Genomic DNA, 23,776 nt, shown 5'->3' with positions numbered 1-23,776 from the left:
AATTTGTGGTCTCTTTAGACTGTCCAAGTTGTGCAAAGAGGCCTTTGTGTAAACTAGAAGCAGGTCCAGTTGTTGATGTTATCTGCAACTTAGCTATAATTCACTGCTGCAGCATCTGTCTGCTGTGAATTGTCGCTCTCTGTGGCTGAAGGCTTATGATCCCTTTGTCCTCCCAGGTTTGGGGGAAGCCTCTACAGGAGCATGCTGTTTTGCAGCAGTGGGATTGTTAGTCAGTGCTCATGCTGTTCATGTTGCAGCACTCTACCCAGGTAGAGCTGTGCTGCAACTGCCGTGGGCTGATTTGCATCCCTGATAGCAGTGCTGGTGCAGTGACAAGAAACTTCAGATTTTGGTGCTTCGGGTCTTTTGAAATGTGAAGATTGTTCACCCCAGCTCCTAGAGAGCCTAGAGAGATCTGGGGCCCTGGGATGGTAGGGAGGATATTTGGGCCAAACCTGGTCATCTGTTCCTGGAATTCCCTCATTTTCTCTTCCCATTATATTCCGTCTACAGTCAATTCCCTGGTTTAAGTAGTATTCCTTGTTTGTCAGGTGTTTTGGGTTTTTTTCCCCCTCTTGCCACATTTGTATCCTTTGTGTATCTTCTCTGTGTAATACCTCATCCACAACAAATGCAGGGATTTATCCTTCATGCTTTTGTTTAACCTGACCTGATCCTTTGCTTGACAGTGAATTGGTTGTCACCTGTAGCATTGTTTCTGTCTGCTCCCCTGTTTGTAGGTAAGACTGACTTTTTCCTTTCTTGCTCCTGGTTGAGCTTTCAAATCCATTTCTCTTTCTGACCCAAACAGACCAGTCCATGTCACGCTGCTGAGTTAATTGTCTTGCTTGTTGGAGTTCCTGCTGTTGATCATCTCCTGATCCCTCCTGACAAACTTCTGCCCAAATTCAAAGACTGGCTTCTGTTTGTTCTCCTCTTGAGAGTGTTGGCTCCTACTCCCTGCCCCCTTTGAACCAACAAAGATAGGATTTGTTTTTGTTGACTATTTTGGGCTCTCTTGATCAGAGTCTGTGGGTCTCTGGGGCTGCGCACTTGGCTGGCCTTTGCCTGGATCTCTTGTCTATGAGACACTGCCTTGTTGATCAGCTCAGAGGGAACAGGCCTGCTTTTTCCGTCCTGCTGGATATATTCCCATCTCTCATTTCTGTGCTCTCTACTGTACTTCCATTCTCTGATATGAAAGTGATTTCACTTCAGTTCTGTTGCTTTACAAATCTAGTTTGAAGTAGCCTAGATGATTTCCAACATTATCTTAATTACTTATTTATACTCTGCTGCTTGCTCTGTGACAAGCAGGCATGTGGACTGAGAGCAATTCTTTTGCCTCTGTTTTGATTAAAGTTCCGCTGCATAAATAAGTCGATTATTTTCTGAACAATTCTCATTTATCTCCTTCCATCTGTTACATCATCAAGAAGGGAGAAGTTAGGGAAGGGACAGATGACATTGGGATTGCTGTTGAGACTATTACTCCAGTCATCATTGCCCAGGTGCCTGGGCAGCCGTAAAGCAATGTATAGATATGGTAAGGTAACACGACACCAGTTCTGGTTTGCCTTTAACAGTTAGGCTACAAATTGCAGCAGTTCATGAACTGCTTTACAAGTAGCTTGGCCATCTGGGAGCAGTGGGAGGTAGCCACCTCGCTGCCTTCATGTTAGTTACTTCTGCTTGTGAGCCAGAACTGTAAGAACAGAAGAAATCAGAGCTCTTCCATTTTTCTCAGCCTTCATTTTTCATGGATCTCCCAGATCATAGATGAGTATATCCCTGTTGACAGAATACAGCCCCAGACATCAGAACATCTGGGTTCTCTGATTTTGTTACAGCCTGTGTAAGTCTTTGTGCCCCAGTTTCCCTAATACAATGTGTACCTAACAGTAGTGTTAATGTATTTTTCTGTTTTCAAGTATATTTCCCCTCCCTTCATCTCCAGGCACAGTATTGCAGCAATATAGTTGTAACATGAGAGATAACTAACAAGTCTAAATAGAAGTGAAGAAAGTCTGGCCTGGCCCACAGCCATACAAATGCCATCGGTTTCTTTTCAAACAAAGTGTGTTTCAGTCAGGTGGCATTTACTCAAAAAGCGTCATTTTCCCCAGTGCATCTGAAGGCAGTTTCTTTAGGTCAGAAGATGTGTGTTGCAGAGAAGTACATGTTCCCCAAACAGACTGTTGCTCTGCAGATGACATTGCTGAGGCTATTTCTGGATATGACCATCTTCCTCGAAAGGGTAATGTTATGTGTGGGAAGAAGCATAGTATAGGGCAAAGGGCTGGCATGCTGGGCCCTTGGATTGTTTCCTGAGTCTGCTGCCGAAAGGCTGCAAGATCTGGGCACGCCAGATGACCTACATGGGTCCTACCATCTGTACATTATATGGTTCCCACCATCTGTATGTTGGGGTAATGTGCACGCTTTTCTAATCCTGTTTTCAGGAAGCAGAATTGGTGTTTTGGAGCTTGTGGCTGTATGAAAGAAGATGAGACAGAATCCTAAGTTTTCTAGGTAGATTTGAAAATTGCCTCCCGTGTCTTTATTCTCTTTCTGTGAATCACTGCAATCTCTCTGCCATGCAAGTACCAGCAACTATGATACTGGTTCTGGTGTGGCCTCGGGAGAGACTGAGTCCCCTCCACCGTGCAGTGAGACTCATGGACCCTGCTGGAAGTCAGTGGGGCAGGGACCGCATAAAGGTTTCTGCAGTGTCAGGCCTTACCCTGCTCTGTAATACTCTTGAATATTCAACAGAGAAAACCGTTAACAGAGATATTAAGGTGTTGGCAGGAGATGAAGTCTGTGCCTCATTCTACTTAAATAATTCATTTTGTTTCAAATGATCTGTTTATGATGATCGCATAGGGAGGTTGTCCTTCCCAGATAGCACTTGGGAGAGACCTGGGGGACAGCACGCACCTGACATTAGTGTGAGGAATTGTCTGTATTTTGCTATCCTCATGCTGTTCCATGCCTTTCTCTGTTCATGCGGGAGCTTGGCAGTGCCATGGTGAAGCCACCTGACATTTCTCCTCACCAGGTCCTGAAAAGCATGGGTTTGTCAGTGTATTAAAAAGAGAAAAAAAAGTCAAGAATCTGTCTACAAGAAGCTCAAACTCCCTTGCATCATGGATCATAGACAGGAATCTTGCCTAGGTGAAGGCAAGGAATATACTTTTTCCTGACCTGTGAGGATCTATCTGAATTTGGCCAAGTTCTAAATCATTGCAGAAGATGTCGACTGCTGCATGTCCAAGGGAGGTGGGCTAAGGTTTCTCTACTGAAATGGCTTAAGATACCTCCCAAAATGAACATGAGTCAGCCTTTGTGTCTGATCTGTGTGCACCAGCCGCTTCTGATGTGGTTAACTGTGGGCTGAGGAGGGAAGGAGGTGGTTTCTGTAGGACCTTTGCTCGCTTGTCACAGAAATTAGAAGGCAGACGAATGGAGCAGTGAATAGCACACTGAAGAACTCGCTTCACTCCTGGCCCCTGTCAGCAGCCCTGTGTACGTTCAGCAAGTCCCTTTCAGCCCGGCTTGTCATAGGAGACCCCCAAATAGTCTATTCCTCATGCGATTTTCCAAGGTATGAGCCTGGGATCTGAGCTGCGGAAGTGCTGATGGTGCACAGCCGCAAGGGGCATCAGCGGGAGTTGTGCTTTGAACATGTAAAGTGGCCCAGAAAACCAAGCCCTTGGGGGTCTTCATAGAGGCACCTGCAGGGATGAGAAGCTGCAACTCTGATTTCCCTGTTCCTTAGCTTCCAATTTGGAAAGCGAGGATGCTTGACAGTAAACGTGCTGTGTGAACTGCCTAGCTGCTGCTCTTGGTGAGGCTGTCGAAAAGCCTGTAAGGAAACCACCGGTTCTGTATTCAGAGCAGGGCTTGGCTTGAGGCCACGCGTTGAACAATGAGGAGAAAACAAAATATTGAATAGCTGCTTGTTCAGCAAACCCAGTTCCTCTTGGCCATGCAGGGCCCTGCCTGAGTGAGTGTATGAGATGGGCATACTCGTACTCTTAGCACTTGGGGCTAGGACCAGCCTCTGCATGTGGGGTCTCAGGTGGTACAGGAGAAGGCCCACACCAGCACACTTGCTCCCCAGACTGTACAGTGGGGAGGGAAGCCAGCTGGGGGCTTCTTTGCTGGCCCCAGTTTGCAGCAGTGAATGCAAAACAATATTCTTGCTGTTGTGTGGCCTGGCTTGGAAAACCCTTCCCCGGCAGAGTGCCATGTTGTGCTGCTTATCGGGGTGTTGCTCTGGTTTTGGGGAGCTCAGCTCTGGGACTGGAAGAGACTCATGGTGCTCAGCAGGGAAGAGCTGTCTTCCTGCTCTTTCCTCCCTTGTGCTGAAAAAGCAGAACACGCACCAACAGAACAGTGTACTTTGTTTGGGACTGCAGCTGCAGTTCCTTCCCTACCTGAGGATTATGGCTGATGTGTCCCTTGGATGAGTTTCATCGGTAAACTAATATTACTTTGTTCTTGGCTCCCATTTTAAATTTTTCTCTGGCACCTTGAACAGTGGTGTCTGAGAGTAGGGTTGGGTCACTTGGCAGCCAGTGGGCAAGACATGAGGGCTAGTTTAGGTTTGGGTTGTTGGTGGTTATTTTCCACTTTCCCACTTGCAGCTTACAATGATTATGTCATCTTTTTGTCTTTGACCCAAGAATCAGATGGCACAAATGTCCTTGTTAGATGTCTCTCTGGGGTGCCTGAGAACAGCAACCAAACTATGCAAGCCTTATCCTGGGGTTCAGGGAACCCAAGTTAAGTACCATGCTCTGCCACAGGCTTCTTGTGTGACCTTGGGAAAACATTTAGCTCTTCTGTGTGTTAGTTTTGTCCCCCCTGCGTAAGAAGCGTTAGGGAAGAGTTAATTTCCGAAGTGTTGCAAACAAATAATTATTTTGAGGAGCAGGTACCAAACTGAGAGGGGCTGTATAAATACTGTAGGTGACTTGGAAGACATTTACTTCTTCAAGGGATGTGTGCAGTGTACCTTTTAAAGTTGTTTTTGACTGAGTGTTGCAGGAGGCTTTCAGGGTAAGGTATAGAAACCCAGGGGTAGCTGACTTTCTGCAGTTGTGAACCGTACGAAGGAGCTCTTTTCCCCTTGTTGAGCTGCAAACAGACTGTGGGGCCATTTCTCCTTTTCCAAAGGTGAATAAACACGAACAGATGCCAGTACGGCTGCGTCCCCTTCTCTGTTGGAGACGGAGAATGTGAACTTTGGAAAGGGTCTGGCTTGATCCTGGGAAAACAGCTTTGATCAGAGCCTTGGGAGGAATCTGATACCATGTCCATCTAAGAGTGACAGAAAAACTAGCCAGAGTTTGGGGCCAGGTTAATCTGGTGCATCTCCATTGACGTCAGTGAGAAGGTGAAACAGTCTGTTCTGTCTCTTCACATCAGCTCCTCATGGAGAAGCATTTATTCTGGACCTCAAGGCCAGACAGTGTAGGGGGATCATGGGATAGTAATGGCTAAGATAACTTTTGTCTCTAGTATTGTTCAGAAGGAAATATTTTGTTAGATTTGCTGATATGCAAGGCTGAGGTGAGGGTCTTGTTGGACTTGAGGCTGGTACTTGCAAAGGATAGCAGCAGAAGGACTTCTGCTCCAGCTATGTCATCTCCTGTTCAGCTGCATCCCGCTTCTTACTGTAGGAGCTCTTGTCAGCGTTGAGGACCATAAGCTCCTGTGTTCCCAAGGCTCCCATGCAGCCCTCCAAGAGCCAGGCTTCTGGGCCTCCCAGAGCTGAGGTGGGTTCACAACTCCCTTAGAAACTCAGCCCTTGAGCATCTCCATCTGGGCAGGAAGATTTGACTTTTCGGCAGTTATCCTTTGTCTTGCCATTGGGCTGAAAGCCTCACCTGCTGCTACTGGTGGAGCTTCTCCGTAGGCTTCCCAGGCTATAGGTTGTGCAGTTGGTTTCATAGACTACTTAAGAGTGTTGACCCACTGCTACTTGAAACCTTGGCAAAACACTGGGGTTCTTCAGCCAATAAATTTTGTTTTGTGGACACAGGTGGATTTAAAATGCAAAAAACTTGTTGATCACCCTTCCTTTTTGTTTGTTTTGTTTTGTCATTTGGCTGTTTCCAATGGGAGTCATTTCTGAGGAAGAACTTGCATAAAAGAGAAAACAATAATCTAGTTCACTGGTTCCAGAAAGGTGGTTGATCTTGGCTTGGGGAATGAAAGAAGGCATTTCCTGCAGGGGAATTTGGTGGCCAAGTGAATGGGTGTCAACAGAGCCAGAAGGTGGGAAGGGTCTGTAAATGAAGAAGAATGAGACTGTATGTGGTGTGATGATGCATAAGCAGCAGAGGTGGCTGAACCTGAGTGAAGTAAGACAGAAAGCGGTTGGCCTGGTCTGTGGATAGATGTTCTTGCTGCTTTGCTAAACATGATTCAGGTAACTGTGCCTTAGTTTGCACAAGATGATGGAATATTTCTTTCCTGATTAATCTCTTGCTAAAGCAGAGTGGGGTGAGTGAATTTGGAGGAGAAGCACTGGCTCTGTATTGGCATTAAGGACATGTGTTGGAAGAGGTCATTTTTATTCCCCGCACCCACTTTACCTGGCAGTACTTATGGCCTACAGCATCTCCTGAGCCACAGGTATCTCTGTTGTGATGGAGATGGAGCTCTTGGAGTCCTGGGCTTGTCTGGAGTCAGGAGCTGGTGCCAGATACAGACAGGAAGGGTGACCAGGTACAAGGAAATGATAGGGTCATTGGGTCTAAATGCCACCTGTGTATCGTGTAGGACAAGGACTCTCAATTGCTGTGTTTTCCCAGTAGAAAATAGTTACCTCACTAAGAAGTCTAACCAAAATGCAGATATCCTGCAAATGCATTCGTTGGGCTATTTATCAATATTAAATGTGTAAACCAGAAAGGTCAGCTGTGTTTAATGTCATGTGGCAGCTTTGTGATTTTAATTACAGTAAAAAACCCAATGACAAATGAATTCAGTGCTCTTTAGACCTCGTTCCTCCCTGATGCAGTTTGTTTTGTTGGCTTACCTGTGCTTAGGGAAAGTTTGGCTGCCTCTACCATCGTAGGAGGGATTTTATTTAAATAAAGAAAATGGGATAAAATAAATTATTTACAATGTCTCCTTCACTGGAGGAAATCAGTGTAGCTTAATGTTTCAGCAACACCTTGTTACAGTGTTGGATACCATAGTTGCAGGCAGAATCACAGTAACTGCCGCAAAAAGGTTGTTGCATCTGACCTTAAATTAGAGTGACTGACAATTGCTGCTTCCCTGTTCCTTCCTATTTTGTATGCAGTTTCAGGTATCTGGGGTAAAGAGGGATAAACTTCAGTTTCTCCTTTTCCTTTTGTTGTTTAAAATTGTGATAGGGACTGCTCTGCTGTTTTTTGTTGTTGTTTGCTTGGCTCCTTTTTGTTAAGCTTCTAAAACTCTTTCTTGATCTTCTCCCAAGCTGTTTTCAAAATGTAGTCAGCAAGATCCTCCTCCATATATAACATTCCTTCAGTTTTTAGGGGTAGTTATCAGTTTGGATGTTTTAAATTTATTGTTAAAGAACTGACTGCTACAGAAACCTGACTTTTAAATGAGAACGCTGCAGACGGTTTGTGCTTGAGCTACTTTTAAATTGCAGCTGAAGTTTTGAGCGGTGCCGGTACGTGTGCTTGGGCTTTTGTTTTCCTCTTTGTTTTCCGTACCTGCATGGCTGTGGTTTCAGCTTTGTAGGTGGGGGCAAGGTCCTGCTTGCCCTGTCTGCCTGACAGCAGGCATGCGAGCTCCTCTAGTTTGTGGGGAATGCGCAACACAGTGTCCTTATTTCACTGGGTGACACAGGCTGTGACTGACTATTGACAGCAGCAAAGCAACATCACTGAATGCACCAGTTCCTTGCTGTTGTGTTGTATACGCAGGGTGTTACAAGTAACCCTGGAACATTCCCTGAGTGCTGCAGTAGTTTACAGCTGTGGTGTTCATTCTGTACCCATCAAAAAGCTGGCGATGGCGTACAAGGATGGAGCTTTGATTTCAGTCTAGTGATACTCTTTAGGTTCTCAGTTGATGATAAGACTGGCTCAGTTAAACAGGTCCAGTTACATTTGTTTCTGTATCTGTTTGAAATATTTTTTTTCTGAATGTCGTATCAATAGAGGTTCCTGCACTTTTTTTCCACTTCACTGACAGCACTGTCCTTGTTTAACTCCAAATAAATCTTGGTAACATGTGCAGCCCAAAGACAAGGAGAGAAAATTAATCTCTAGATCAGGAGCTACAGAAAATGAAATGAATTATGAACAGAAGTTGTCTAAGCAAAGGGAAACTGGCACAGAAAATAAGAGTTAGTGAATGGTGGTAGTGGGGTGCTGGGTTTTTTCTCCTAAATTTAGATGAAAGGAAAAACTAAAACTTTTCCAAATGTCCCTAGTAAGAGTAAGCAAAGCACAGGCAGGTAAGAGAAGTAACATCCCCGTCAGATTCATTCAGCATTGCTGAGATTCTTTCCTTTGCATTCAGCTGCAGTGGGAAAGTGTTGAGGAGGGTTGGGGTTTGTTTTTATTTCCTTGCCACCGATATGGTTAAAAGTCACAGCATAAATTTTCTGACTTGGTGAAAAGCCTGTGACCCCTCTCATCTTGTTCATCAGAAGGCAGATAGGTAATAAAGAGTCTCCTGTGTGAGAGGAGTAGGGAGAACCTGCTGTTTTAATTTTGTTCACAGCAGTGGGCCAAACTTTGTTCTTTCAGTGCTGGCCTTGATAATTGGCTCAATATAATATAGGAATTCAAACCATTGCGTATCTCTGGCTTTATAACTGCTAATGTCATAGCCAAGAAGAGTGCAAAGTCTCCTGCAGGAACATACAGTAAATAAGAACAATAAGCATGTTCCAAAGAACATACAAGCAGTGGTTTTAAAGGGCCTCAGCTCAGCCCTGGTGGGTTAATTTGCATCCAAGTTGCCTGGACAAATGGATTTTGCTGGCTTAGACTCTGGGGGGGGATGTGAGTTTGATTTGGGAGATATTCTGGACTAAATATGTTCGTGTTTCTGATTCCTGGAAACCAGACTTTAGGGATCCTCTCTTTTGGGGGGGGGAGGATTTGCTTTGGGAGTTTCCTCCAATGTAGGAGTTTGGCTATAGTGTGCCTTGCCTGTAGGGTATCCCATATCCTTCTGCGCAGGGTACCTTGCACAGACATACGGTAAACTTTTGTTTTTCCTCTAGCCACCCGCAGCTCTCGGCCACAGCTAGCTAAGACTCATTTACCTTGTTTTTCACAGACGTCGTGGTTTATTTGTCATCTTCAATGAGGTTCTAACACCTGTTAAGGGCTCCTCCTCCCTTTTTTTGGAGAAGCATTTAATTATGACAGGGTTTCCCTTGGAGCACATCCTCCATTCAGTTCCCTAATTGTAGAATTCTCTGTGGGATTCTCCAGATGGGGGATAGAGGATAATCTTCTCAGAGCTCCGGAAGAAATGTGATGCCAAATTACAGAAAATAGATCCTTTTTATTAAGCTCTTGGGCTCCTTTTACTCTTATTTTAAGGTGACCTTCTGTTAGAGAGAAATGCTGGATAAATGGCTATCCTTTTTAAATAATCTTCAACAACCTTACCTGGGTTACTAATAACATTGTTAGATTAGAAATCCTGAAAGGATTTAAGCTTTTTTTACCACTTGTGCTGTCATCACAGAGACAAGGAGAATGAACTTGCCTGTTTCCCTTTTGTTTCTAGTTGGTGTCATTTTCAAGCTGCAAGCTCTAAATTAGGAAGTGCTGGCAGCATGCTTGGCGTGGCGGGCAGGTATAAAGACAAAGCCCCCTCCTTTGGTCCCCCTCAAGTAGTCACAGCGGCACTTTATGGATCACTTGCTTCGCTGCAAGTTAGTGCTGTGGCGGTGCCGTTTCAATCCCCAAGGGGTTTCCAGGCATCCTAGAAGTGCTACACAGCACCACTGATGTTTGCAAACATGGCAGTACTGGCCATCCTGTTTCATGCCCAAATGCTGGCCATATCTGGGGTTCTACTAAGTTTGCTAAATCTAGCATGTGACTGCTGAAGGGCTCCAGGGGTTGTCCTGGCAGAGCCAATTCTGCTGGAAGGTTCCCATGTATTTGATGTGCATAAATTAATACTCCATGAGCTCCTGTGTTAGCAGATGATACCAATATTTTTACAGGGTGGATGGAGAAACTAAAGCACAAAGAAACTTAACTGCAGTCCTGTACTGAGTTGGTGGCAGAGCCAGAAGTAGTCTGGAAATAGCTGACTGGTCCCCTGTTCTAATCATTGCCTCTCTTTGGGATTTTGTGTGCGTTTAAATCTCTAGGGAACATTTTCTGTAGCACCAGTAAGAGTACCAGCTTTGCACGTAGCAGGTAAATATAGACAATATAGACTTAGGAGGGGAGGAATCTCTTGTCAGCAGGGAAGCTGAGGTTGTAGCTATAGATTTTAATGTATGTAGTTGGTTGGCTTTACGCTGCAATATGCCGCTGGGGATGTGTACAGCTTGCAGCGATTGAACTTTGGTGCTGAGAGGTCAACGGTGGCTAATCCAAATTTTTGTTTATCTTCCAGGTCTACGCACAACGAACTAGAAAAGAACCGGTAAGTAGCTAAGCATTCTAAGAAATGCAAGCCTAGTGAGTGTAATATGCTTTAACCTTACACATGCAGGTGCTGTTTGATCAGCTTAGACAACTGTGAATGACCACGATGTATCACGTAGTTTTGAAAGTCAGGGGGGAAGACACAAAAAGATCTGAAAAAGAAGCCTTGTTTTTGGCTAGTTTTTTTCCTCTGAAAAGGCAAGAAGTGACCCAGTTTTGTGACTAATCTGTATGCAGAGTAAATACTGTTCTTCTCCTGACACAGTGAAATCTGATTGGGGCACTTTCCATACATGAGGTTGCTACGGGATCAGGTTTCTTGGGCCCTGGGTAATATGTGTTACCATGAACCGAAGGGCAGAGCCCTGTGGTCTACACCCTCTCCCTCCCACCCCTCCGCTGGGCTGTGATAATCTCTGCGGTGCAGAAGAAAATATCATTGTCCAGAGGCTCAGAGGTCTGGCTACCAGCACTCCTGTGGAGACTCTCTCTCTTCTAACCTGTTTTAGGATTGTGCCTGTTTATCCTTGAATCTGAAGTTTTAGCAAGCCTTGCGGTTTTGTTACTTGGCTAGCTCTGCTATATGACTCAACCCTTTTGTAACAGGAGTGAAAGTAAGATAAATACCATTGAGACAAGAGGAGCTAGTTCACACACAGATCAGATTATCGCCTTCCATTCAGGATGCTATAGTTAAGGTTGTGTCAGGGTTTCCATTATAAACTTATCTTGGCTCTTCTGTGGGATTTTAGGAGGGCTGAGGGGGGATGTCTGTGTTTTTTGTGGCTGCTGGAACAAAGGCAGTGCTCTGGCCAGCTGCTCCTATGAAGAAACCCCCAGGGTGGGAAAGCTGAGTCTAAATAGGTTGATTGCCTCCTTTTCCCTCTTAGCAGCCATCATTTAACAAGGGATTGGAGCACTATAAGGTTGGCCAAAGATACACAGAGGCTTCTAGCCAAGTGTGTATTTCCATTCAGACAAGATCTTCCCATGTAGCTTCAAGGGAATCGGAGCCGAGTACCTTGTGCATCACATTTCCCTCTGTTTCCCCCACATCTGCCTCCCCCAGCAGCAGCAGTGCTGGGAAGCAGCTTGGCCTTTGCATGGTACGGGTGTTTTCTTCCAGGCTGTGCTTCTGCCTCCTGGTAGCTTTGAGGGTCTACGGAGTTGTCCTGGTCCTGCCTTTCTGGGGTGATGCAGAGAGGTTTTTTATTTGGGTTATGTTGCTCTCCTGTGTCCTCCCCCCGAGTCTCAACCTTTCTGGTCCCAGGTTGAGCTGTGTTGAGAAGTGTTGGCTGCTGGATTTTCCAGTGCTCTCTACAGTTTTATTTACCAATGAGGGAAAGAAAATGCAGTGCTTGGGTCTGACCCAGAACGGAGGGTGCTTTTTTTCTCCATGACAACAGTAAACCGTCACTAATTTTCAATGTGCTTATTTGCATATCTAATTGTTACTGCAAATGCTGCTTGCCCTCGGTACAGCTTTAGAGCAGGGCTGTCTCCATCTTTCCCTGTACCAACCTGGTCCTCTCACATTGGCCAAGTTTGCATGGATCTGTGACCATCTTTTTCTACCCTCAGGCTTGTGGGGCAGGCAGTGAAGCTTCAAACTGTCTGTGGGTGAGATTTCAGCAGCTAGCGTTACATATATATTGTCCAGCTAAGGACTGGAAAGTATTGATGGGTTTAGATTATTCCTGATACCAACTATCTGCGTGAGTTGAGGAAGTTTCTGCCTTGATTCCCTGTTTTTAACTGAGAACAGTAACACTACCTGGGGTGGGGATATCATAAGGATTGACTACTGTCCAGCACTTTGTTATGTATGTTACTAGTGAGAAGAGTATTATTACCTGTGCTTCCCCTTATGCCACCTTTTTCTGAATGTTGATGAGCTGTTTGCTTGCTACAGCATTTGTCTTCCCAATCCCAGTTGGTGTAATATCATCTCTCTCTTCCTCTCCTTCTGTCTCAGTTATGCTCCCTAGGCCCCACCTGTTCCAGATTGAAGACTCGTAACCATCCACCTTCTCAGCAAGGTCTTTCCTCCAGGGCTTCCCTTTCCCAAGGCACTGTATTCCAGATCTGTGTCACAGACATAGTTTTAAAAGCCCTTAGTTTCCATCTTTCTGGGAAGGCCACAAGTTTGATCACATTGGGTGGTCTGTACAGGCAAACTGCTATATCTGGGATCTTTGGTCAGGAGCCTGCTGCTTCTGGTTTGGGATTGTCTGTCCCTTAATGCAGATGCTATGGCCTGATCAGCTGCGCACATCTGCAAACCCAGCTGGACCCTGTAGTGGCTATGCTGGGTTTGCAGTGTTTGTTACCAACGATTTGGACAGTGAGTTTCATACTGGAAGCATTTATTTTCAAACTCCACAGCAAGTGTTTTCTGAGTGAAGGGGATTGCTTCCCAGTTAGATTTTCACCATGTTTTATTTGCTGTGTCCTTAAGTTTGTCAGTGTCTCCAGACTTAACTGTTGCAAAGATAAAAGCCCTGATACTAATGGCTTTGTGGCTGGCAGGTGCTCATTTTCTCTATTATTTGAGATTATTCCTTTTGAATCTCACTGTTATCTCCATTATTGACACACACTATAATTTTCAAAATTGTCCACTATTAGGTCTCTGACTCTGGTTTTTCCCTTCTTGTCTGTGAACAGCAGCCTTCTTATGTTCAGTTAAATTTTGTTTTAACCCATTCAACAATTACACAGAGTTTCTTTCAAGCAGTAGCAAGAGAATAGTAGAAAAACAAAATGCTCTCCTCCTCCTTTTTGAATATGCAATTTGACTTGGACTCAATATTGCAGAGCTGATGACGTTTCAGTGTATCAGGATTAAGAATCTTGCACCCCTTTGATGTCAAAAAGTAACTAAAAATATATCAAACAAATTAAAGCGATGTTTTAAACTCCACTCCTTTTCTTAGTCTTGAAATCTTTCATGAACACTCCAGTGTTTCTACTAAGGAGCTGTTTGATTTGGTACCGAATATTAGTCTTAATATTTCAGTGACTTCTCTTTCTGCTTTGATTTGGGGTTTTTTTGTTGTTGTGGGGTTTTTTTTTATCTGAAAAGATTGCAGTGACATTTATATAAGGGGCTTTGTTTGATTTAGAAAAGATTAAAGTTAATTTATAGTTATTATCTGTCATTAATCCTGATGTTGGAAAATTGTTTGTGTTTTTTTATTTAATGGGTATGTGTTTCAGTTTATCTCTGCCCAGGATGAGTCATAGCTTGCATTTAAACAAGAAGCCAGTATTCTGCTTCTCATCTGCTTCAAGGCGTAACTAAAACAATACTTTTTAGTCCTTTAACATGCCTACCAAAAATGGATTTGTAAGCAGCACCCCATCATTTTCTAAAAGAAAACATGATAAAGCAAGTGACTTAAAGATGAACTTTGGTAGTGTAATATTTTCTCAAAAAAGGATAATAAATAGAGTTCAGGCTTAAGTTAAACGGTGTGTGTTATACAGATAGTAGGATTAACTGTTGTCTGTGAAAATTTTGGATAAAAGCCAGTTTTGGAAGGATGTGGTTGGTGTGGGATGAAGAGAAGGTACACGGCACTGAGATGACTTTCCTGCTGCTCTGAGATGTGGCAGTTCTAGTCGACCAACATGGTGGTGGTGTCTGTCAGAAAAGTTACGTTTCCTGATAGAACAAGAAGGATGTTTATAAAGCTATTGATCAGATTTAAAACCAAAAAAAGTTTCTGTATATCCTAGATTTGTCTGTGGTTTTGGTGATGATTGCATTGTAATCCAGCAGAAGGAAGGAAAATAAAGCTGAGTAATTGGGTAAGGAATGCGTTATTAGGGCAGATTTTTCTTCTGCCCTAATAACAATTAGTAGCAATAATTAGCTCAAACAAAAGATAGATCCAAGGAGGGAAAGAGACCTTGGGAAAATCACTGAAATCAGAATTTTCTGAAGATCTCACAGAATTTGTGGCCCTGCAAAAATACCATGTTTAAAATGAAAAAGGACAAAGTCTAAAGGAGACAAAACTACTTCTAAACCAACTTGCTAAAGCGTTGTGTTTAGAGTAAAAGCACAGAGTGAAGTGATGTAAGATCCTTTCTCTCTGGTATCTTTTGAGATGATCAGAAACAAAGTGAAGAAGACAGACACGTAGCAATGATCAAGTATTGTGGTTTTTAGCCTTTCTGACTCTTACCAGGATCCCCTGTCTATCTTCTGTGATTCTCCATCCGTTCTCTCGTTAATGTACGAGACTGTTTATTGCAGAGTGTTTCTCCAAAATGCTTTCTCACGCAGAGCTGACTGTTATGCTAGGTTGCATATTTGAGGTAGCAGTTGAGATAAAGGAAAAACCCTACTGAACGTTTGGGAGAAAACCACGACCTGGGTTAGTTTGCACTGAAACGTGGGGCCTTCCGAGGCTCCGCAGCAATTGCACAGTTTGGTTCTCTTTCTCTAGAACAGGGGCTCGAGTGTGTCTGTTAGCAAAATACAAGAGAAAAAGGAGGGGAAAGCATTTAACATAGGGCATTTAAATAGTTTTGGTATTAAATAGTGCAGACATGCTGTCTAGGCTGGGAAAGATAGGGGGAAGGGAAATGAAAGTATAGTGAATCCTTGCTACTCTGAATAGACACAGATGATTGTGCTTTTGTAGTGCTATATATACTTGCCAAGGCAATCTGATCAGTGTTTGTCTTGAACCAACTAATCAATGTGGTGTAGAGTTCAATGCTATTTATCATGAGAGCTGGAACAAGAAACTAATTCAGTAAATTTCATTTGTTCTCTGGAGTGGGCTTTGTTTTCATGTTAACTTCATGTAGCAAACGTTGACAGTACATATTGTTTTCCTCATTAATAACACTTGGAACCTGTGATGTTCCCTGCAGCAGTCAAACCACGGCCAACACAGCTGAGTGTGCAACTTTCTTTGACACATCCAAAGGTCAGAGCGTGCACTGATACAACTTGCTCCTTGTGGGAGCTGTAGCTAAACCCTCCTGTCTCTGTGCCCATTATGGAGCAAGAGCTGGAGGTAGCTAGCTGTCTTCGATTCTATTGCTTGGATGACAGATGCCTCCATTTTCAGCTGGGACTAACCATTGTCAGCAGAGCTGAAACATGTTCCTCTAGGAGATCTGGATAACTGTTACACTGCTGTGCCTGATTTTGCTTAACCTGGAGAGAGTGAAGTCTGTAGTTTGTGGAGTAAGGCTATCGGAGAGATGTTCTTTCTGGATACGTTCAGGCTCAGTTGTAATTGTTTAGTGTCCGTCTGCCTTCTGCTATATTGTGGTTATTTCTTTGCATTGCTCTGGGAGCCCACCAGTCAGATGCTGTAAAACCATGATCCAGTCTCTTTTGCTGACCACCACACTTGTTCATGTGAAGTGCCTTCTTGTGTAGAAGCAGCGTTTCAATTCACTTGCAACTGAAACTCTGCGAAGGCTTTGTTTCACGTTGGCTGGGCAGCAGAACATTTTGAACTCTGAGTAAAGCTGCTGAAAAGGGACAGTTAGTCTCCATGCCAAAATTTGAAGGAAACAAAATTATCCTCATTTTGTTGGAAGTCCTTCAGTACTGCTTATATTGGAATTTCTAGTTTCAATATGATTTTTTTATATTTTATTCAAAGTGATGCAGCGAAGAATGAATGCATGCCTGCTTTCCTTTCTGCTCCTCGATCTCTGCACCTTCCCTATGAATCCAATAGCAGTTGGAGAAGGAAGAGGAAAAAGAACAATACTACTACTTTGGATAAACTGTCACAAAGCCAAATGTTTTTGTTTCAACAATGTTGCACAACAAAATCACTGTTATAAGCCAGTTTTCAGAAACAGATATTTATCACAAAACACTTCTCAACTAAGATGTGTTTTAGGGACACTTTATGATGTGTTTTCCTCCCATAGTGTAGAAAGAAATGTCAGTGCAATCTGCTTGGCCTTGGCATAATGGCCTGATGCTGAGAATCTCTTTGTCGTCTTGCTTCCCAGAAGGGAGACTTTAGAGGAAACCCCCATCTTAGAAAGAAAGATGCTCTGCAGTCAGGTCTCCCCACTTACTGGCTGTGTTCTTGCATTCAGCATCCTGTACGTAAGATTTCCAGAGTAGTGAATAGAAGAGGTATCAAATGGTGCATTACTGGTTATATACTGCTTTCAGGGAGCCAGGAGGGGGTCTGGTAGCTGCTGTGGATGTGTAATGAAAGCAGTCCTATGTATGGTATCTGATTTGGAGTGCATCATTGCCAGCTTTGGTTCTTGAACCTCTTCCCAAACTTGCATCCTCGAATTTCTACCTGGGTGTGTTGCCGCAGTTTTCTTTCAGGCTGATGCCTCTACAGTTAGATATGTTTATGGCTGTCCTGAAAAAATTAAAGACTGGGCAAATCCCCTCTGTAATCAGTGAGCTGGGACCAGGGAAGAATCTGGCCCCAGGTAGGAAGTCAAGCATTCAGCTTTCCTGGCTCAGTTTTAAACTGTGTCAGGGCTCTGTACTTGCCATCTTTCTCCCAAATGCATCTCTGGAGACTTTGCAGGCTTTTTTTCTTTTTTCTTTTTTTTTTCCTGGGGTGCTGTTTGTTGAAGTGCCAAGAGCCAGAAATTCTGATGCAACAACTTTCTTGTTCAGGGGACTAACATTGCTCATGGGCCTGAAAGCATTACTAGCTAAAAGCTGCTTGGGGAGTTGCTGCCTTAGAGAAGATGAGGTAATAGGAATATAATTTTTGAGACAGATTACCTGTTAACTACAAGTTTCAGGACTTTGTACTCTTGGGGCAGAAGCTGGAGTTCTGTGTGCTGATTTATATCTGTATCTGGTATGTGTGTTGAGGGTACTATAGCAACATAGCCCATGCAGACTTGTGATAACCAAAGGAAATTCAGTGTGGGATAGGAAATGTAGGCAAGAAACTTTCTCATTCTCCTTTCGGTATGTGGCCCATTTTTACCAAGTATCACAACTTTGAGAACCTATAACCTTATGATATGCCAAGGAGGGGTGGGAAGAGTCAGACACCCCCATTTAACAGGTGAGGAGCAGAAACACACATGGACCCAGCACCTGGAGTAATGGGCGTGTGGGAACAAGTTCGCATTGGCCCACTGCTTTGCTTCATTGATCCACGTCTCCAGCCAGTTGCTTGCTTTTTCTCTCCTTCACAAAAGTTTCCCCTTTCCCACCTCTGCTTCCTTCCAAACTTCATCCTCACTCCTTGTGTCCCCCTCAGTGTCCTCCCTGTCAGTGTTGCCCAGGGCCAGGAGGTGCTGCATGACGCTGTCTTGCTGCCCTCGTGCCTTCTCCCATCTGAAAAGAGAAGAGGGGCATGAAGCGAAGGTACCTTTGCTGCAGTGGGCAGCTGGCAGGGCTTGGCACAGTATGGTCTAGCCGCTTGTTTTGGGTGCTGTGGTGGGTAGTGCAAGTGTGTAACAGGCATTTATAGCCTTGTCTGGGAAATGAAAGCAAAGGGCTTCACCTCACAGTTGCTGTGGTTGTTGCCTGGCTGCAAATGGTGCTGGTCACCCCGAGCAGTTTGTATAGCTGTGGACAAACAGACCAGGCAGGTTTCCTCCCAAACAGTGCATGTGACAGTCATAAAACAATTAAATGGGCAACGTGCAACCAAGCATCAGGAATTCTCCTCCCATGAAACCTATTGGGTAATGTGGACAGGGCTAAGTCAGGGCCGTGGCAGAACACAGCAGTCGATGGTGTCATCTACCTGCCTGCCTTTCTGTGTGCCTTGGGAGTTTGAGTTTGTGTAGAAATACAGATCATCTCTGCCTAGTGCTCTTTGTGTTTGCTCTTTGGTAAATCCTTTGCAAAATTGGAGTATCCCCTTGTTCAGAGGTGGCACTTGAGTCTGTCAGATGCAGGCTGAATCTCATATAAAGGTTTTGGATTTGTCTGAATCTGGAGGAACGCAGAGGAATCCCTGGATCCCAGAGCAATGGGATGAGTCAGGTCTTCTGCCCAATGTTCCATTAAAAAAAAATTAAGGGCTGTCTTTTGAAGGTATCCTTTATCTGTACACTGCTGCCTGAGCATCACTTCCCATTAGCTGTGTAATAAGATTTTCTGTCCCTCTTGCCTGTTAATTATTTACCTTTGAGAGTGCATTCATAAAGCAACATGACTTATTTAGGGAAAAATGAAAAGCTTCTGCAAAGGATGGATGCTTTTTGCTCTTTTTTTTTTTCCCCGGGGGTTTAAGCAGAGTACCTTAAGACTCAAGATTATAGAATGGTTTGGGTTGGAAGGGACCTTTAAAGATCATCTAGTTCAACCCCCGATGAAGAAGGCATTGCCGTGAATGGGAGATTTCGCAAATGGTCATGTTCAGCTCGTAGAAGATGAGGCAGGAAAGGGGATGTAGCAGTTGCACAGTGATCTTGTAACTGCCTGTGCAAGGGTTTCTGCCCAGGAGGGGCTGAGGGAAAGAAGGAGGCATAACAGAAATTGATACAAAAAAGCTTACGCACTGAAACCTCCAGTGGAAACAGGACGTGAGCTCGAAATGCGGTGTTACTTTCATAGAAATAGACTCTGTGAATGGTATCAGTGGGTTCATGCATGGTCCGGGCTGATAACAGTTCGTATGATAAGGGTGTGGTTTTTATCATGGTAGGTAGTAAACAGCTGCACAAAACTTAGTCATGCTTATAAAGTCAAGTGCAGCCTGTTATCTCTGAGTTGACTGGTTGCTGAGCTGGGGTGGAATATCTGAAAGCATCTGAATCATTTAGAAGCACAGCTCTTAATGACTCTCAAATGAATACTCACTCCTTCACTTGGGCACTTGTTGCTCCCCCTGCTTGTCTCTACAGTGCTGTAGTTGTGCCTAGTCATTTGAAGAGCCATGCCAAGGGTTGCAGCAGCAAACGGCTTAGTGTCCAGGACAGCGAACAATGCAACAGTGAAAGGAGGGCATTTGATAGACACCACTCTTCACGTGAATAAGTAGGTGTATTTCTTTGTAGAGAAAGGGCAAGGACCCTTCTATGACTGTGAAAGCTGACAAAGCCACAGGCCCATCAGAGGGGATATGTGGAAAGGAAAAGGAAATTGATGCCAGACTTGCTTTTGCTGCTTATTTGTGTATGGGTAGATGTCCCTGTGAGCAGCCCAGGAGAAAAAAGGAACAGAACAGGAGGGTTCAGAGGTGAGATTAGCCCTGAGGAGCTCACCGTGGCTGTCCCCAGCCTTGAAGAAGAGCCTGGTCAGCTAAGAGTGTCTCAAGAACTGAGAACAGGCAGCTGGCAGCATTTCCATCTGCTACTGCAGTGCATTCCTCTGCTCTTTCCACTCAGAGCTGGATTGTGCAGGAAGGATTGCTCTGGCTATCCCAGACCTTGAGGAAGTTCTGGGTGATGTGTCTTCGACGTTTTCGTCCCAGGAGGGACTTTCCAATGCCACTTAAAGACACAACCTGTTGAAAACTTGAGGTAATTCACTGTAATTTCCCATGGCCAAAGTCCAGCCCTTAAATGGGAAGTGTTCTGCTCCTTCTGGAAACTTGGTGAAATTCTTCAAATGAGTTATTCGGAAAGGGGGAGCTGTGTAGCAGGTTTATTGTGGAAATCGGAGGTTAAAAAGAAGTTGCTTTGTATCTCCCATGTCTTTCATTCACACCTATTTGGCCACGTTCCATGGGGTGGCTTGAGTTGTGGGTTGCTCAGTCTGATTTCGCCCAGCTGTATGAGAATCTTCCACATAGCTCGGAAAATACCATTCACTACACTTTGGTAATGTCAAGAGGCCAAATGTGGGGTGAGTACTCCCATTTGCACAGATGCACACAGTTACGTGCAAGCACACACAAAGAGCTTGCAGTTAAAATCTACGTGTCAGTCTCTTTTTAGCAGGGGAAGACAGCCCCAGCTGTGTATACAGCTTGGTGTTTCCCTTTGATTTGTGTTTGTTTCCAGTGTTTCTCATAGACTGGATCCTGGTGCTCCTCAGAGCTGGCTGCTCTTTTCCATGTTTGCAGCTGCATAACTGCATACAGAGAAACTCGCTGGGATGTAACTGGTTTCAGCGGCTTGGGGTGAGGGTTCCACTTCCCTGCAGCCCCTCCTGTTGCTTGCTTTGCTCCTGTCCCTTCCTCGCCAACCCACAGGGCAGGGGATTATCTCATTCTGGTAGTGGAAACTGTGCCTTGCAGATGCCTCAGGATCCTCCCTTTTACTTTGTCTACCTGCTCCCACACACATGGCGTTACTGCCCTTTTCTAGCTGCACGTAGCAGCTACAACTGCTGTTCTGGAGCAGATCTTTTGCTCTGTCCCCAGGGTCTTAGCTCAGAAAGGCAAAATTCCCCCTCGCTTCGCAGAGACTCGACACGCTGCCCCTGCAGCTGGCTCGGGCCCTGTGCCTAAAGGAGGGCAAGAAACTGGACTCTTCAGACTTACGTGGTGTTTTGTGACACTGTCAAAGGTGGGGCTGAGAGAGGCCTGCAGCGCTCATTTGGTCTGTCCCCTCGCCCCGAGGCAGGATAAGCTCTATCTAAACCTTTCGCCACAGTTGCCAATCTAGCATGGCTTTAAAAGCCTTTGACAACAGGATTGCCCAGGGATGCAATGCAACCTATTGCCCTGATCACCTGTTGTTACCCCTAGAAAGTTTGTCCTGACGTCTAACTAAGAAGAAAATTATTTCAGCGTTGTTCTAGGGGAGGAAAAAAGCCATCCAAAGTTGACTGCCTCTGTACGTGTGAAGGGGAGAGTCCCAAACGCTGAATATAGTGATCAGCTTTCATAGCAAAAATCACTCTGTTAGACCCTAGAAGTATGCTGGGGAATTCTGGCTGAGATAAGGAAATAGGGGGGAAAAAAAATACTCATCTTTCCTTTTCCCAGTGCATTTGTTTGCCACTTCACCAACCCAGAAAAGCAACTTTGATGCCAAAAGAAGTGGGAAACCGGATGGGAACACTTTGTCTCCGGTGGATATTCTACGTAATATGACCCTCTTAGGAAATGCGCAGAGCCTGTTCTCTGTGGCGTGACCTCTTTTAAACTTTTCTTGGCTTGGAAAAGCAGCTTACAGGCTTGGTGTTCACTGGTAAAAGCACATATGGGGATGTGTTTCAGTGAAGGGATTGCACAGGGGGAGAAGAAGAGAAATCTTGCATCTGGTGTCATATACTTCAGGAAAACATGCGAAGGCCCTCTGGAGTCATGAGTGTCTCTTGGAGTTTCTTTGAGTTGTGTTTTTTTTTCTTAGTGATCTCTGAGAAAAATACATGTGGTGGGGAAAGAGCAGAGTGGGAAGGGGGTTATACTGTGGTTTCAGCACATTGCAAATGGTTAGCAGTAGTCAGAGTGGAAAGCTGTTGTACAGAAGTAGGGGACTCCCATAAGCCCTCCAAGCTGGCTCTCAGGTCTCTGCAGACAGTGCTGCCTTGCACTTCCCCTCAGCCGTCCAGGGAAAGCAAATTGCATGAGTTTCTTAAAGGCTTTTTTTTTCTTTTTAAAGGAGCATTTGTTAAAACTGTTCTGTTATTTAAAGTGAAAAATATGATTAATTTCACTAGCTCTTGTAATCTCCACTGCAATTCTGGTGATATTCTGTGATTTTCAAATCCCAGTACCCAGAATGAAGTGTTTTCTATCCCCCACATAAAACCAGTGTATGAGCCAGTGTAACCTACGTATTTAAAAAACAGAAAGGAGAGGAAGCATCCTATGTAGATGTTTATGTTTAGTTTTTTAAATCATGTGATGTCTGAGCTACTCTGGTGTAATTTTTTTTTTTTTTTATGAGGCCTAAATCATAATCTTTTGGACACATGGGATTAACAGCAGGACATCAGAAATTAAAGGTTTTAAAGAAATAAAAAGTTTTATGACTGCTTGATTGCAAAGTCAACAATACAGCCTTCATCTTGTGGTCCTGATTCAGACTAAACTCCTTTGAACTTTGCTGAAATTCCATCTTGGGAATTTCTTGGGACAATGGTAAGAAGGGACCTCAGATAGTTTTCGCTGCATAAAGGGGGGGGAGCAGTGTTGAGGGGTTATTGATCCATTTTGAGAAACATGGTCATCTTGTACTCTGGACGTTATTAAATAGCAGAGAAAGCTGAATGAATTAGCTTTCCGAAGTGTCCTACTCTCTAGGCACTTCACATACCAGTGTCATTGCTGAGCTATATGAGCACCTGAAAACCAAGAGTGGATTTAGCTGTGCAGTACTCCGTGAAGGAATTAGGATTAGCTCCATTTTGTGGATGAGCGGTGCGTGCTTCAGTTCCTCAAGGGATTTACCTGAGGTCACGCAAGCTGTCTGCAGACAGGTCTCCTGACTCTCACTTAAAGGTCTTGCCTGCTGCATAACCCTTTCCTGCTTGTGGAGAGAGTTGAAACGCTGGCTCCACTTGGTTGCTGCTTCGCCCTTCCTGAAAGTGCATGAGAACTCTGCAAGCTCCTGGCTAGCACAGCAGTTAAGAAATCTGTGCTTCTGGTTTGCCACTTGGCTCTCCTGATGAGGAGACCCACCACAGCCTCTCCTAGGTGAATAGGTAGTGGTGAAAATATTGTTTTAGTTATTTTTAACACCAGTGACTTTTGAAACCAACAAGGAGTGATCCCAGGATGGGAGGCTGTATAGAAAATATCTGACCATGAAGCAGTGATTTATCTTGCCTAAATTCATGAAGCTCTGTGAAGGACATAAGCACTACAAAATAACAGGGAAGGAGGGGTGTGATTGTGATTATTATAATGCAGTGCCACTGCAGGTATTTCTGTAAGCTCGTGTGGTTTTCTTAATATTGTCCTGATAGCTAAGCAAATGGAAACCAGTTTCCACTCAGCTAGAGGACTAGGTGTTCCAGCTCCTCTCTCCTTTTTTTTTTATTTTTTAATTATTTTTCTTTCCAAAACAAACCATGAAACTTTCAGTGTTTGCTTTGTTCGCAGGTGGGATCCTAACCCTTTTCCTGCTGGGAAAATGCAGAGCAAGTGAGTGTAAGGCAGCTAATCCTCCCACAAATGTTAGTTTACTCAACTACAGCTGTTCTTGGTTTGGGGGAATTAGAATTGTATCCATTTGTGTCATTGCTGACCCAGGCAGAGGTTGTAATGGTCTTCTCCAGCTATTCAAGAGTTCACTAGGTAGAATGTCCT

General features: G+C 44.3%; 1 protein-coding gene across 5 annotated transcripts in view; it reads left to right on the top strand.

The window, feature by feature from the left end:
- Window positions 1-23,776, top strand: part of MXI1 (MAX interactor 1, dimerization protein) — a 58,059-nt gene that overhangs the window by 17,254 nt on the left and 17,029 nt on the right. For 2 of the 5 annotated variants that reach the window (XM_075504580.1, XM_075504583.1), the window contains exons 3-4: window positions 9,766-9,834; window positions 10,612-10,641. The exons of 1 other annotated variant lie outside the window; for it this stretch is intronic. In XM_075504580.1, the coding sequence (XP_075360695.1) occupies window positions 9,766-9,834; window positions 10,612-10,641 (99 nt within the window). The remainder of the gene's footprint in view (window positions 1-9,765; window positions 9,835-10,611; window positions 10,642-23,776) is intronic. 2 more of the 5 variants (XM_075504581.1, XM_075504584.1) reach the window with 1 other exon arrangement.

This window comes from Mycteria americana, chromosome 6 (genome assembly GCF_035582795.1).
Source record: "Mycteria americana isolate JAX WOST 10 ecotype Jacksonville Zoo and Gardens chromosome 6, USCA_MyAme_1.0, whole genome shotgun sequence".
NCBI lineage: Eukaryota > Metazoa > Chordata > Aves > Ciconiiformes > Ciconiidae > Mycteria > Mycteria americana.
The sequence above is the reverse complement of the archived record's forward strand: the minus strand, read 5'-3'. Positions and strand labels throughout refer to the sequence as shown.